The sequence below is a fragment of the Condylura cristata genome, unplaced genomic scaffold (assembly GCF_000260355.1).
Source record: "Condylura cristata isolate star-nosed mole 26May11 unplaced genomic scaffold, ConCri1.0 scaffold00002, whole genome shotgun sequence".
In the NCBI taxonomy this organism is placed as follows: domain Eukaryota; kingdom Metazoa; phylum Chordata; class Mammalia; order Eulipotyphla; family Talpidae; genus Condylura; species Condylura cristata.
Window position 1 is genome coordinate 28,618,244 of NW_004567103.1, and position 15,282 is coordinate 28,633,525.

The following is a 15,282-nucleotide window of genomic DNA, read 5'->3' on the forward strand; positions in this document are numbered from 1 at the left end:
TCCCCACTCTGTCTCTGGTGAAGCCTCTCGCCGCCCCTGAGCCTCTGCCTGTACCCCAGTTCTGTATGCACAAATAAATAAATCTTTAAAAAAAAATAATTGAAATGTGAAACTATTTTAGAAAACACCTACTTTGTGGCTAAATGATTTTGGAAAACCTTAGAAAGTAAACAAACCTTGGCTAATCAAATGACTTACTGAGATAAAGACGAGACCAAAAGTTTTTCTGTTAGGAGTTGGAAACCTGATATTGATAAAGGAGATATTGGAGACAAAAGGGTCACTGAGATGACACTTTCTCCAAATCTAACTGAAAAACTAAAGAACAATTGTCCGAAAATTAAAAGAAGTTACTGTAAGGTAGACAGTGAATCTACAGTTTCTCGTCCTTCCTCTAAAATCCTATGTGGAAAAATACCCCATTGTTACCGACAGTAGTATTATCTCAAGTTCCACTATTGTTGAATATCAGATCATCCAGAGCAAAATTTTAAGGCTGTTTAAAAAGCAAAACAAATTAACAAACAGCAGGTGTTCAGGAAGAGAAGTTTGTTTTAATGTAAAAGTGACTTTAAGACACACACACACACAAAGATGACTATGAAAACATAATTGTAGAAGTTTTGACAGGAAATTAATTTTATTTGCTTTGGTTTATTAGAATGACTTTTAAAAGTGAGAATTTATGACATCCCTGAGTCCTCCCTACGTCTCAGCCATCCCTGACATGTTGGGATCATTGTTGGAAGAATATGTTCATTCTGTGACACCTTCAGACTTATAGGTAGGATCTACTTCCAGATAAAACAGCCTGCCGCCTCTGTATATTATTAGATCAAAGCTGTTAATGACGTTAGAATATTGGTACTGTCTGGTCTTAAGAAATGACTGAAGAAATTACCAAAGACATAAAAAACTCAAGCTCATGAAAACAGTAGAAAAGTGGTTGCAGGGGCTGGGAGGAGGAAGAAATGGGGACAGTTTAGTAAAAGCAGCAACAGTTAGAAGGTAAAAAAGGCCTGAGAATCTGTTGTATAACACAGTGACAGTAATAGATAACACTATATTGCATAATTGAAATTGTTGAAAGGAACTTAAAAACATCACTTAAAAGAAGCGTGAGGTTATGATACACCCACTAACTGGAGGGGCTCCTGTCACAATGTATACACTGACCAAATCATCACAAGATACCTTCTAAACATCTTACAGTTTTTTGTCAACTGTACCTCCGTAGCATTGACAGAAAGGGAAAAATGACTGAAGAAAACACTGTGGACTTAGAATCTGGAAGGGAAAAAGATTCCACAGTCAGGTTCAATGGGAGCAAAGCCCAGGGTCTAGAGTCTTTCTAGCTTCCCAGACATTTTGTACTAATGGGAAAGAGTTGGCCAAGCTCTAGGCATGATGACACAACACCCAGTAGCTTATCCCTTAGGCTCGTAGCTGTGTCTTAGCTTTCTTGCCTCAGAACAAAATTCACTTCAAAAATTTGGTGCATCTTCAAAACTTGTATGAAGATCACCTTTCACACTGATGGTAAATCTGTTGTTGAAGGAAAATAACCATCGTTTTAAAAGTCTTAATTTATGAATGATTATCACGTAGTCATCATAGAACCACCCACTGGTGTAATACTGAACATATAAAACTGTTAAATGCAGTTATAACTTCTAATGTCTTTGTTAATTCTAACTCTTTATGTTAATTCTGAATCACTTTTGATTGTTTTCATAAGTAATATGTTCCTGTTGCTTTGCCTGTCTTATATTTTGGGATTGAAGGCCAGATGTGTTGTTACATTGATGGGTGACATATATTTTGGTATTCCTTTAAATATTCTTAAGTTTTGTTTTGGAATGCAATTACTTAGAAGCCAGTCATGCAGGGTCTAGCTTTTTTTTTTTTTTTTAATCCATTTTTGCATACAAGAGCTGGGGCATAGGCCAGAGGTGCCTGTGGGGGTGGTGAGCGGATTCAGCAGATAGAGTGGGGAGCAGAACTGGAAGATCTATGGAAATGCACTGTTGAGGGGAGCAGCAGGTGAGACAGGAGAGGTCTGCTGTGCCATATGTGGGTCAGCGCCCTGGCTGGGGATCCAACTCGTCCTGCAGTGGCTGCTGATAGCTTCATAGTGCTGAGACAACTCTGTACTCCACCATGGAGGCCCTAGGGTCTTGCTTTTCAAAGTTTGTTAGGTGAGACCAGAGCTGTGTTCACTCTCGGCCTATTTCTATAACGAAGACAAGGCTCCTCTTGTACATCCTAACTGATACCAAGTTAGTCATGGAGCTTTTAATTCTGGCTGGTAGAAACTGGGCAGGGTGACTGATGTTCTGCCGCCAACTTAGGTGGCCTCTTGTGCGTGTGCTGCCCACGACTCGGCTAAATGCTCAAAGACATACGGAGCTCGCCGAATCCTTGGCGCTACTCTGCAGGGACCCTGACAGCCTTTGTCTCCGTGAGCCTTTGTCTCAGCTCTGGCTGCTTATTCTGAGAACCCGCTGGCTCCATCCTGGTTTCTCCTTCTTATGTTTCAGCCCTGGTTTTAGTCAGGCTCTCTCAGTGGGGATAGGTCCCTTTTTCTCAGGGACCACTGTTTCTGCGTGATGTCTGGTTTCTTAAAAGTTATTGTTTCATATGTTGTTAGTTTTTTGTTGTCGTTGTTGCTCAACTAGGAGGGTTATCTAGTCCCTAATTCTCCATCCTGGCTAGAAGCAGATGTGTGTTTAACCCAGCAATTTAGTATTTCTTACTCAATAAAAGAGAACTTCATTATAGTGCTTAAGTAACTAAAAATGCATGCATTTATGTCCTGAACAGACCATTTATACACTCCAAAATCAAATTATAACTTAATGATGTTTGTTGATGTAAATTATACTAAAATGAATAGGGACAATACAAGCCTCATTATATAATGTCATCAAATATCGCCCAAGGAATTTAATTCCTTATCAGAAATCAAACTATTTAAATTACTCTGTGTCTTCTCTAAGTCATGCCAAATTGCTAGAAGAATGAATCTATACTGTAGTAGTCACAATGCTTTTAGCATAAGTCACTTCTTTAAAATGCCACAGGAAAAAAAATGAGTCATTTCATACCTTGATAGTGTTGATATAAAAATGAGTCATTTCATACCTTGATAGTGTTGATATAAAAACAGACACAGATACTAGTATAATACAGATATTTTTAAAATGCTACAGAAAAAAAACTTCTAAAATAGAGAAATGCTTCAATAAATCATCACACTAATAGGCTGTTCTAACTAAAGTCCTTACACAAAGATACAAGAACAACAACAAAAAAAGAATCCATGAAGTTCAGCATTTCATCTTACAGATATTAAATCTTCCCCACTTTCAAATTCTGAAGGAAATACTGGGACTGATGGGATAAGTTCTTTGTGCATAAGATCAAATTAACCTAGGACAGGCTCCCTTGTAACATCAGGAAAAAAATATTCAAATGGACATTTGTTTAAATTCTCCATAAAACAACTTATCACAATAGGGAGAACTTGCCACAACATTAGACACTATTGGAAACTTTTTTAAGATGGTAGAGATGTGGCCAGATCACATGTCACCAGTCACTAAAGTCACTTGGGAGACCTGTAATCATGAACCAGGGACTAGGCCACGCTGAAGGAGACTGTGAGTCTTCATACATGGAGTTTGCCTCCAGTTGTCTCCATACATGGATTTAAATATATATGGATAGTGGTATATTTAGTTTTTGGATGGTGTCAGCATTTCCTGTTCAAAATTTGCAGCAATAACAAAAGCGAAAGAAAGAATGATTTGATGTTGTATCTTGTGTCAAGGACATTCTACCTTTCTAATGATATAGGGACACATTAAACTGTAACTGTTATTCATCATATAAATTTTACAAGCTTTTGACCTTTAATCAAAATTGATATTGCTCATCTTACTTCCGATCTGCTGGAAAGTGACCTTAATAGAACTTCAAAGTTGTACCCATTAGAAGTCCTGCAGTTCTTTAGAGAAAGGAGCAGATGACTAAAAACAGTTACCTGCTAACCCAGGACCTTAAAACAAGCAGAAGGCTATATGAAATGGACAGCTTCTGCCTAAGGCATCACAATGATACTCTTTTATCTGTCTCTTTTATATGATCTCTATTTTGGTCTTATTCTTACACTTTATTGGTTTAAGCTTACAGTTTTGGTTTTGCCATCATGCCCCTGTTGCTAATAACAGTAACCTTTCTGATAAAGTTTAGATTAACAATCTAACTATAGTTTAGTTCCCAGCTATTGCTTAGTGTAACCAGTCTAAGAAATGATGTAAAGGTATATTACAATATAATTAGTGATATCCTTGGAGAAAATTCGTACAGAAAAATGCTCTTGTTCTGGATAAGAAAGATATAAATATTCTTGGCATGTAACCAAGAGGTTTATAACCCTTAAAGTGTGATCTTGTCTGATGTAACAATTGGGATCTTTTATCCCAATGTAGCCTCAGGACTACAGAGTCCAATGCCAACCTGGGACCAAGGTTAATTGTTCAGTAGAGCTCTAGGATTGGCTCTTACAAGATTATGATTCTTGAATACCCTTAGTTGATTATATCTTCTTACAAGAGTTCAAAGGGATAAATCCCATAGGAATTAGATAATTCGAGCAAGAGCTCATTAGAAATATGTTCCCTTATTTTGGCTGACTCAGTAAATAACAGTTTAGACCTTGGAGATACAACAAACAAGGTGAAATTCTTTAATCAAAATAAATATAGGTAATAAAACTATAGTAAATTCTCTGAACCACGGTTAACACTTCATATTATATCTGGGTTGACCAAACTGTTGTTTGATGTCTGTTATACAATATTAAATGATTTGACAGAGCCACTGTCCTAATACTTGATATGAAGAGGTATCAAGAATAAAATATCCTACCTTCTCAGTAGGTGGAAGATAGATTGGTTGTTTTGAAGGTTAAAAACAACTGTCAGAACCAATTTTAAATTTAGTGATGAAGAATATCATGATTTAGTACATACTTTTACCAGTCTGTCAATCAACGAGTCCCTTCTAAAAGTCAGGCATATAGGAACATAGATACTCTAATAACTTACCTGAGCACCAATCAATAAACAAGCTTTACCTCCATAACCACACTGCCACAGATCCTGCTGGCTTCAGTCTCTTTCAATCCTTGAACTCCATGTTTCCCCCAAAACCTTATATAAGATCATCAGTAAGCTCTGCTCTGGGAGGACACTATCTAACATAGCTCTCACTATGTTAATAAACAATAAATTCAGCTTTCTCTTTTATAACAGTTATTGAATGGTAGATGCAGCAATCTCTGACAGTCATATATTTGATCATCTAATTCAAACTTGCTCATTTAAGCCCCAATAATATCTTCAGTATACCGTTGTTTGAGTATAAAATAAGTCATATATTGTTGAGGACCGAGGCCGGCCTCGGTCCCCAACAATATATATATTAAGGTAGCCATTTATGGACATTAATTGTGGATTACCTAACCAACCACTCAATAACTGAAATCATAAGATGAATCTTAATTTTTCTGTGGAGAGTTAAATTGTTCAACTGTAGCTACCTGAGCAAAGTTTATTGCTGTGTTTAATAAATTTCTTTGTAAATGTCCAAGGAAACTATAAAGCCAATTTGTGAGATATAGAAGAACCTAGGTATTGTTCTTATCAAAGATGCACTGGTAGCCACCTGGCATAGAAGGTTGTAGGCTGACAAGATAGTGGTAGAAATTTGATTATATTTTAGGTGATTTTTTAAAAAGATTTATTTATTTGTGCATACAGAAGCTCAGGGGCGGGATGAGGCTTCACCAGAGACAGAGTGGGGAGCAGAACAGGCAGATCCACGAAGTACACTGCTGAGGGAAGCAGCGGGCGGGTCAGGAGAGGTCTGCCACGCCATGTGGTCACCTCCGGGGCAAGCAGGAATCGAACTCATGTAGAAGAGGCTTTAGCGATTTTGTGCTGTGCTTTAACCCGCTGCACCACCAGGGAGGGCCCTAGGTGATTTTTTTAAAAAGATTTATTTGTGCATACAGAACTGGGGTACAGACTAGAGTTGCAGGAGTGATGAGAGGATTCACTAGAGACAGAGTGGGGAGCAGAACAGGTAGATCAATGAAGTACACTGCTGAAGGGAGCAGCGAATGGGTCAGGAGAGGTCTGCCGCGCCATGTGGATAAATTCCGGGGCTAGGAATTGAACTCGCATTGAAATGGCTGCAGCTAGCTTGCAGTGCTGTGCTTAATCCACTGCACCACCAGGGAGGGCCCTTTATGTACCTTTAAGAATTATGTACTAAATGTTAGACTAGAACATATCAAAACAAAGCATCGTATCATTTAGTAGCCATATTATGTAGCATCTCACTAAACAATTCTGATAAAATATATTTCAAAAATATTCAAGCATCCCAGGCTAAAAGGCAGCCATTCAGGATCCTGGAGTTGCTTCTTCAGTCACAAAATTCCTGTATGAATGAAATCCTATTCAGTGATCAAAAAAAGATAAACTCATGCCATTTGCAACAACATGGATGGAGCTGCAAGGGTTATGCTAATTGAAATAAGCCAGAAAAAAGGTATCTACCGAATGGTGTTATTAGATGAGGACTATAGAGAAACCAAACAAAGGGTAGACACTCAAGCTAGCCCTTGAAAGCTGGCTGGATGTCTGGGGAGGAGAGGGGTGAAGATACGTTCGGGAATGGGAAGAGAACAGTGGACTATGATGGAGGACTGTGGGTACTTTGGTGGTGGGACTGTTATAGTGACTACACCTGAGGGGAGAAAGAAATGTTATACTTTTAAAAATAATAGAGGAAGGTAATATTTCAATAAAAATTAATTTAAAAAATTCTGTGTCTCTATTGGAGCAACTGCCTTTGAAAAAGAATTGAAGATCAGCATTTCCATGAGGAAAAGTGGTAGAAACTACCAGAAAAGGTAGGAAAACCTGAGGCACAGTCCTACTATGAACGCTATCAGAGCACTGGACTCCAAGGTCAGGAGAGCTATCAGGGGTAGGGAGCCTTCCCCTGGAGACTGAAGGCTTTAAACTGATTAAGGCCTTAGCAGCTGGGAACTGCACTGGTGTGGGGAGTGTACTCAGATAGCTGGTAAAAAACGAGGGAGATGGCCCTCCCTGGAGGCACAGTGAGTTAAAGTGTAGCACAGCAAACTAGCCATAGTGGCTTCAGACAAGTTCAATCCCCAGCCCCGGAGGTGACCCACATGGCACAGCAGACCTCTCCTATCTCACCCGCTGCCACCCTCAGCAGTGCACTTTGTTGATCTGCCTGTTCTGCTCCCCACTCTGTCTCTGGTGGATCCTCTCTCTGTCCCTGCACCTCTGGCCTGTACCCCAGTCCTGTATGCATAAATAAATCTTTATTTAAAAAATTTCAAGTTAAAAAAGATGGGGAGCTTTCCTCTGGAAAAGCACAGGACTTGGGTGAGCAGATTGATGAAAGGGGAACAGACTTAAATAACTTATATTTGTTGAAGCTAAAAACTCAGCATGCAGAACAAGAGCAAGATCAGTCTTCCATTGGAGTCCCCACTCCCACCCCATCATACTCTTGCCTGAGCCTCAAGGGGAAAACTGTTTGCAAAAATTTCTGAGATCAAGATTCTGCTGCAGCTGAGGTTTTAGTTGCAGCCTGAGGTTTCTGGTAAAGTGCCAGTTAGAATCAGCCTTAAGTTAACAGTGGTTGCAGATCTTTTCCTTCAGCTTAAGTGGCTATAGCGCCCAGGATGGCTTGTGTTTTTGACACTCTACAGCAGCAACTTCTTCAGTCCCCACATCCTTGTCCCTTACCCAGGCTGGGTTCTTGGGCTAAAACCCACCCTGCACCAGAGCTCATTCTGGCTGGTGAAGAGGCTTCAGCCTATTCAGAGTAGAAAGCCTAGCATCCAAAGCAACACTGTAGGCTAATACCCGGCAAGCTTCAACTCTAACACACAGCTGTTAACTAGGACTGGGAAGGCAAGCAGTTTAGTCCAGTCCATAGAGATAAACACAGAGACACAAACAGAATGAGGGGACTGAAAACTCACCTCAATCAATGGATCAAGACAGATCCACAATAAAACAGTACCAAGTAAACTACTGGGTGATTTCAGAGATGCTAGTTGAAGTTAGGGGAGCAGTGGATGAATGAAAGAAAAACAGGGCAGTGAAAATGTGAAAAAAGTTCTAAGAATAAATCATAAAGCTAAAGAAAATAGTTAAAAGAATAGTAGACTTGATGAAGCAGAGGACCTAATTGGTAAATTTGGAGATAAGGCAATGGAAAACATCCACAAAGACTTGCAAGAAAAAAAAAATTAAATTCATCTTTAATGTTACATGTGAGTCTGCTTTTGTCTACCTGACTTTAGGATATGCTGTCTTTAATATTTGCTATCTTAATGACATGTCTTGCTGTGCATTTTTCTGAATTTATTTTCTTTGTAATTATTTGAGCTTCCTATGTGGGGTTATCTGTTTCTTCCCCAGTTTGGGAAGTTTTCTGATATTCCTTCAAGTCAGATATTTCTTACTTTGAAATTCCTATGGTACAAATCTTGCCATTCTTAGTACTGTCCTACTAGTCTCTTATATTTTTAGGGAGATGAAAATCAATACCATAAGTTACCACCTCATACCTGTGAGACTGGCCTACATTCCAAAGGTTGGAAACAAATGTTCTTGAGGGTATGGAGAAAAATGAACCATTGTAACTGTAGAAATATAAATGGTTCCAACCTCTCTGGAAAGGTTTGTGGAGCTTTCTGAAAATATTAAAAAATCAACATTATGACCCAGCAATTCCAGCTCCAGGTATCTATCTGAAGAACATACAAACACTAAAGGATATACAGTCCTATTTATTGCAGAACTATTTACAATAAGCAAGATAAGGGTCAACTTAAGTGCCCCCCAAAGTACATTGCATATAGAGGATGAAATATTCATACATTATGAATTATTACTCAACCACAGAAAAAGATGAAATCTTGCATTTGTGAAAATATGAGTAGAACTCTTGGGAATAAAGCTAAGAAATAAATGAAAAGGAGAGACAAACAGCAGGTGATTTCATTCATGTAGTCTATAAAGAAACAAAGTAAAGGAACAAACCAAAAACAAACCTTGTGAATTATGTTATAAAACTGAGGTTTTATAGGTCAGAGTTGGGCATGTGGGGAGCAGAGGGAAGTGGAAGGGGTTCAGTGGACTATACTAGAAGGTTAATGGTATTTCACTAGTGGGTAACAATACATTTGAAGAGATGGGAACCAGTACTTCTAAAATGTTGTTCCAGTTTTTTAAAAAATAGCCAAGCATCTTGCAAAAGTGTTTCCTATCATACAACAAATTAATATAAATTTATTGGGTGGAAAGTGGGGAAAAGGACAAAAAAGATGGGGTAGTTCTGTATCGACATCAAAGAATTCATGAAAAGGTCCAAAATCTTCCGCCCACATCAAAGACTTCATGTTTTGATAACTGGAAACAGGGCGGCCCTGGTTGCTGGGCCGAGGGAGTCACGTGGTCCACATATGAATGAAGATGATCCTCTGTGAAGGATGTCACTTTCTGTCTAGTTCAGAATGGTATTTCTTGGATGCAAGTCTAAGATTCTGTTTATTTTCCCAGCGATGTAGAGCAGACTGGCCAGACATTACATCATGCTTTTTATCTTGGTCCTTTTGAAAAGAAAACACAAATATTGTTCAAAGCTAACAGAGCTTGTGACCTGATTTGTGATTTGTGTCAAATCATTTATTCATCAAGATAATGGTTCAAATCTACACAGTTTGGGGAGAGAGAACTTTAAAGAAATTAGTGCACTGGCTTTCCAAGTAGTAAAGAAATCTGAGGATTAGCAGTAAGAGTAAATGAATGAAAAGAGAGATCCTGTAATAAGAAATCTAAGTAGAAACAAAGAGAGCCACATCTAAAAACCCTACCTCATCTGACCACCTGTCCTCCCGGGGAAGCCTCTGCAACCGATTTTTTGTCAGCTCAAGTTGTAGGCCATCAAACCTGCACTTAAACCAGCGGTGAGCTTCTTCCAGGTTAGCTGTTATCTGAACATATAAATGTTATCATGAAAAGTTACAACAAAGAATTACAAGCTTTTGTATATTAGTTTGAGTTCTTACCTAATAATAAAAATCCACATGACCTATTGTCATACATTAAACTTAATCTACTGTTTGGAAAATGAGGGATGGTTGTGTGGTAATTTCACAATTGTTTCTAGCTCTAAAAATGTACCGTTTTAAATACTTTCCAAAAGGACAAGATTAGAACAGAGAATGCAGAAAAATAAAAACTGAAATGAAATTGGCCCTATTTTATACTTCTAATTGATTAAATAAAAGTCGACTAGTTCATGTCAAACTAAAATAATGCACTAAAATCCATGTGCATGCTGGTTTCTTTATTTTGTGGCTCTGGACTTCAGGTTTATTGAGGACTATACCTTACTGTTATCTGTCATTCGATACAGAATCTTTTAATTTTTGTATTGAGGTATATAATTGATAGAGGCATACGGCATGATTGGATACATGTATATATTGTAAAATCACCACCATAAATCTAGTTAACATCAACTGCCATTTGTACACATTTTTTCCCTGTGAGAACTTTCAAGATACTTAGCAACTTGAAATATGCAATGAAGTGTTGTGTATTCACCATGCCGTAAATTATATCCTCATGACTTATTTTGTTAACTTAAAGCTTGTAACTTTTTCACTTCATTTCACTCTGCCCATCTGCCAACCTACCTTTGGCAACACCAATCTGTCCTTTTATTTATGAACTACTGTATTTATTGTAGCTCCCACATACAATATACAGTATTTTTCTTTTTATGACTAACAATGTCCACAAGATCCATAAATATTGTAAATGAGAAGATTGCATTCCCTTTTTGTGACTGAACAGAACTTCATTGTGTTTGTGTATGTGTGTGCATGTGCGTATCACAGTTTATCCCTCTGTCTACTGATGGACACTAGACACTGGGTCATTACTGTGTTTTGGCTATTGTAGACGATGCCTTGATAAACGTGGGAGTGGCATGTACCCTTCTAGTTTGTGGTTTGTTTTTTTTTTAGATAAATATACAGAAATGGAAATTCCAAACCATGTGGAGTTTCTATTTTTAATCTTTTGAGGGGCTGTCATCCTGCTTTCCACAGTAGCTGCACCAATTTACAAGAGTTCTTTTTTCTCCATATTCTTGTCAACATTTGTTACTATTTGTTTTTGGTTTTTTGGGTAACCATCCTAATGAGATAAAATGTGATTTCATTGTAGTTTTGATTTACATTCCCCTGATTATTGATATCAAGCAAGTGTTAAAGTGTACCAGTTTGGCCATTTTCTGTCCCTTTGAAAAATGTCTATTCATATCATCTGCCCATTTTTCAACCTAGTTGTAATTTTGCTTGTATTGAGTTGTATGAGGTGTTTATTTTTGGATTATTAATCTCTTAAATATGATTTGCAAATATTTTTCCCCACTCAGTGGCTGCCTTTTTTTTTTTAATTTCCTTTGCTGCATGCTTTTAGTTTGATGTAGTTCCACTTGATTAGTCATCTTTGCTCTGCTGTCAGATTAAAAAACTTAGCATCAAGAATAACAAGGAACTTATGTATGTTTTCTTTCAGGAGTTTTATGGTTTCAGGTCTTACATTTAAGTCTTAAATCCATTTTGGCTTAATTTCTGGGTGTGGAGTGTTTTCCAGTTTCATTCTTGCATGTGACTTTCTAGTTTTCTCAATGATTTATTGAGGACAGTCCTTTGTAGTAACCATACAAATATGACTTTATTTTTGGTCTTTCTATTCCTTTCCATTGGTTTATGTGTGTTTATGCTAAATACCATGATGTTTTGATTACTACAGCTTAATAATACAATTTGAAATCAGTGTGTGTGATGCCCCCAGTTTTCATGTTTTCTAAGAAAACTTTGGCTATGCAGATTCTCTTGTGGTTCCATACAGATTTAAATATTGTTTGCTATATTCTGGAAAATATAACATGGAAGCTTGAAAGAGATTGCATTGGTTCTGTAGATTCCTTTGGGTAGTACAAGGCATGCTAAAAATATTAGCTCTTTCAATCCATGAACACAGAATACCTTCTACTTACATCATTTTCAGTTTCTTTCATTAATGTCTTATAGTTTTCAGTATACATCTTTCACCTCCTTGATTATATTTATTCCCAGATATTTTATTCTTTTTGATGAACTGCAAATGATACATATTTTATTTCCATCACATTCTTAAATTATTTTAAATGTGGTGACATTGGTTTATATTGTGTATTACAAGTATGGGACCTCCCCCATTGGGCATTGTTAACACACCATGCCACACCCACTACCAAGACATATTTTATCACTATAGTCCTTTGTGCTCCTTCCTCATCTTGCTTTCACACTCCTTCTCTTCCCCCTTCAGAAGCCTCAATTCTAGTTAGTTAGGGTTAGTTCTTGGCTTGGTTTCCCTATATTCCCATGAGTGACACCACTGGCTATCTGTCTTTCTCTTTCTGACTTATTTTGCTTACTTAGTCTAATCCCCTCTAGAAGCTCCACCCATGCTCCCACAAGTGGTAAGCATTGTTAAGATAGCTGAGTAGTATCCTACCATCTGTATATACCATATCTTTCTGATGCATTAATCATTATTTGAACACTTAGATTGTTTTCATAGCTTGCATATTTACTGATAACTAGTGCTGCAAAAAACATGGAAGTGCATATTTCCCATAGAATTAATGTTTGTGTTCTTCAGGTAGATATATGGGAGTTTATTGCTGGGTGATATGGCATATCCTTTAATCACTTGAGAAAACCCTACTGTTTTTCATAGGCGTTGGACCAGTCTATATTTCCAGCAACAGTGTAAGAGTGTTCCTTTTTCCCTAAATGCTTGCCAACACTTGTTGGTTTTGGTCTTTCTGACATGGGCCATTCTCACTGGTGGGTTTAGTTGTGTTTACCCAGCTGTAAGTGATGATGAAAAATTTTTACATACCTGTTGGCAGTCTCTCTGTCTTCATCAGAGATGTGCCTATATAACTCTTCTCACTTTTCAACTGGATTGCTTTCTTTTTGTTGAATTGTATGAATTCTTTGCTGACATTGGATATTAGCCCATGTGAGATATATGGTGTGCTAATATTTTCTCTCATTAAGCAGTGTCTTTTTGTTTGAGATAGTTTCTTTGTTCTACATAAGTTTAATGTGATGTAGCCCAATTGTCTGTATTGTTTCCCTGGCTATTAGTGATGAATCCACAAAGACATCTGTCAAACCTTTGCCATGCAGTGTTTTGCCTACATTTTTGCCTATGTATTTTAAGGTTCCAAGACTTACATGCAAATCTTTTACCATTTTCATTTGACTTTTGTTATGGTGTGAGATACTGGTCTGATTCAGTCACTTGCATGTGGCTACACAATTTTCCCAACATCACTTACTAAAGAGGCTATTACTGCTCCCGTGTGTATTGGCGGCCCGCTTGTCATAGATGAACAGTCTATATAATAGATGTGGATTTATTTTTGGGCCCTTAATTCTGTTCCATTGGTCTTTGTGTCTACTTTTGTTCCAGCACCATGCTGTTTTGATTATTATGCTTGAACTGGAAGTGCGATACTTCCATTCTTACTCTTTCCTGTCAGGACTGCTTTGGCTGTCCATATGTAGTTCCATATGAATTTCAGTATTTTTTGCTCTATTTATTCAAAGAATGCCACCGAAACTTAGATAGGAATAGTGCTAACTCTGTGCATTACTTTGGGTAGGGTGGGAATTTTGACACTGTTAATTCTTCCAGTTTATGAGCAAGGGTTCTTTTTTCTTTTTTTTTTTCTGTATCCTTGTTTCAATAATGCCTTATGGTTTTATTTGTATAGGATCCTTTACCTCCTTTGTTCAGTTTAATTGGGGGGGTGAAATTGTAAATGGGTTTGTTTGCTTACTTTCTTCTTCTTCTAGCTCACTTTGCATACTGGAAGGCAACTACTTTTTGTGTATTGATTGTGTAACCTGTCACTTTTTGAACTGATTTATTGTTCCAATTAGTTTTTCAGTGGAGTCCTTAGGGTTCTTTTTGTATATTATGATGCCATCGGCAAATAATGACAGCTTCTTTACCAATCTGGATTACTTTTATGTCTTTTATCTAATTGCTCTAGCTAAGATGTAAAATGCAATAGCTTGAAGTGGACACACTTGTACCACATCTTAGTGCAAAAACTGTGGGATTTTTTTTTTTTTTTTGCTATTGGGAATGATGCTATGTGTTTGTTTATTTTTATTATGTTGCACCAGTTTTTCACCAGTTTTTCAAGAGTTATAATAGGTGTTGTATCTTATCAAATGCTTTCTCAGCACCTATTGATCTGATTGTGTAGTTTTTATCTTTCCTTTTACTGACATGGTGAATTATGTGGACTGATTTTTGGATATTGATCTATCCTTTAGTCCCTGATATAAACCCCACTTAGTCATGCTGTATAATGTTTCTAAATGCATTACTGGGTTTGGTTTATAAAGATTTTATTGAAGATTTTTGCATGTGTTCATTAGGGAAACTGGTCTGTAATTTTCTTTTTTTGTGTTGATTTTGGTACTGGGATATAACACTGATTTCATAAAATGTGTTTGGAAGTATACTCGTCATTTTTTTGGAGTGAGTTTGAGCATGATAGGTATTAGCTAATTTTTAAAGGTTTGGTTAAAACTTGTGAAGCCATCTGATTCTTTTTTTTGGAAATTTGATTGCTGTTATCAATGTCTTTGCCTGTGGTTGATCTACTTGGAATTACACAACAGGAAAGAAATAGAAAGCTTAAGAATTTGTCCAACCTTCCTAGGTTACTGAACCTATTAGCATATGTAAGTTCATACAAGTCTCTTATGATCCTGAGTTTCTGCAATATTGTAACTTCTCTTCTTGTTTCTAATCCTATTTGAGTTTTTCTCCACCACTTCCCCCCCCCCTCCTTTTTTTTCCCTTTGTGAGCTGGCTAGAGGTTTGTCTATTATATTGATTTTTTTTTCTTCTGTAAAGCAGCTTTGGTTTGGGCTTCATTAATCTTTCAGGATATATAATTTCTAATTACTTCTGCTCTTTTATTTCCTTGGTCTACTGGCTTTTGGTTTTGTTACTTTTCTAGCCACTTTGGGTGAGAAGTGAAGTTATTAGAGTTCTTTTTTTC

General features: G+C 37.3%; 1 protein-coding gene across 1 annotated transcript in view; it reads right to left on the reverse strand.

The window, feature by feature from the left end:
- Positions 1–9,616: 9,616 nt before the first annotated feature.
- CCDC150 (coiled-coil domain containing 150) overlaps positions 9,617–15,282 on the reverse strand; it is a 66,994-nt gene continuing 61,328 nt past the window's right edge. The window contains exons 26-27 of the mRNA XM_012726023.1: positions 9,998–10,117; positions 9,617–9,733 (exon numbers count right to left, since the gene is read on the reverse strand). Of these exons, the coding sequence (XP_012581477.1) occupies positions 9,617–9,733; positions 9,998–10,117 (237 nt within the window). The remainder of the gene's footprint in view (positions 9,734–9,997; positions 10,118–15,282) is intronic.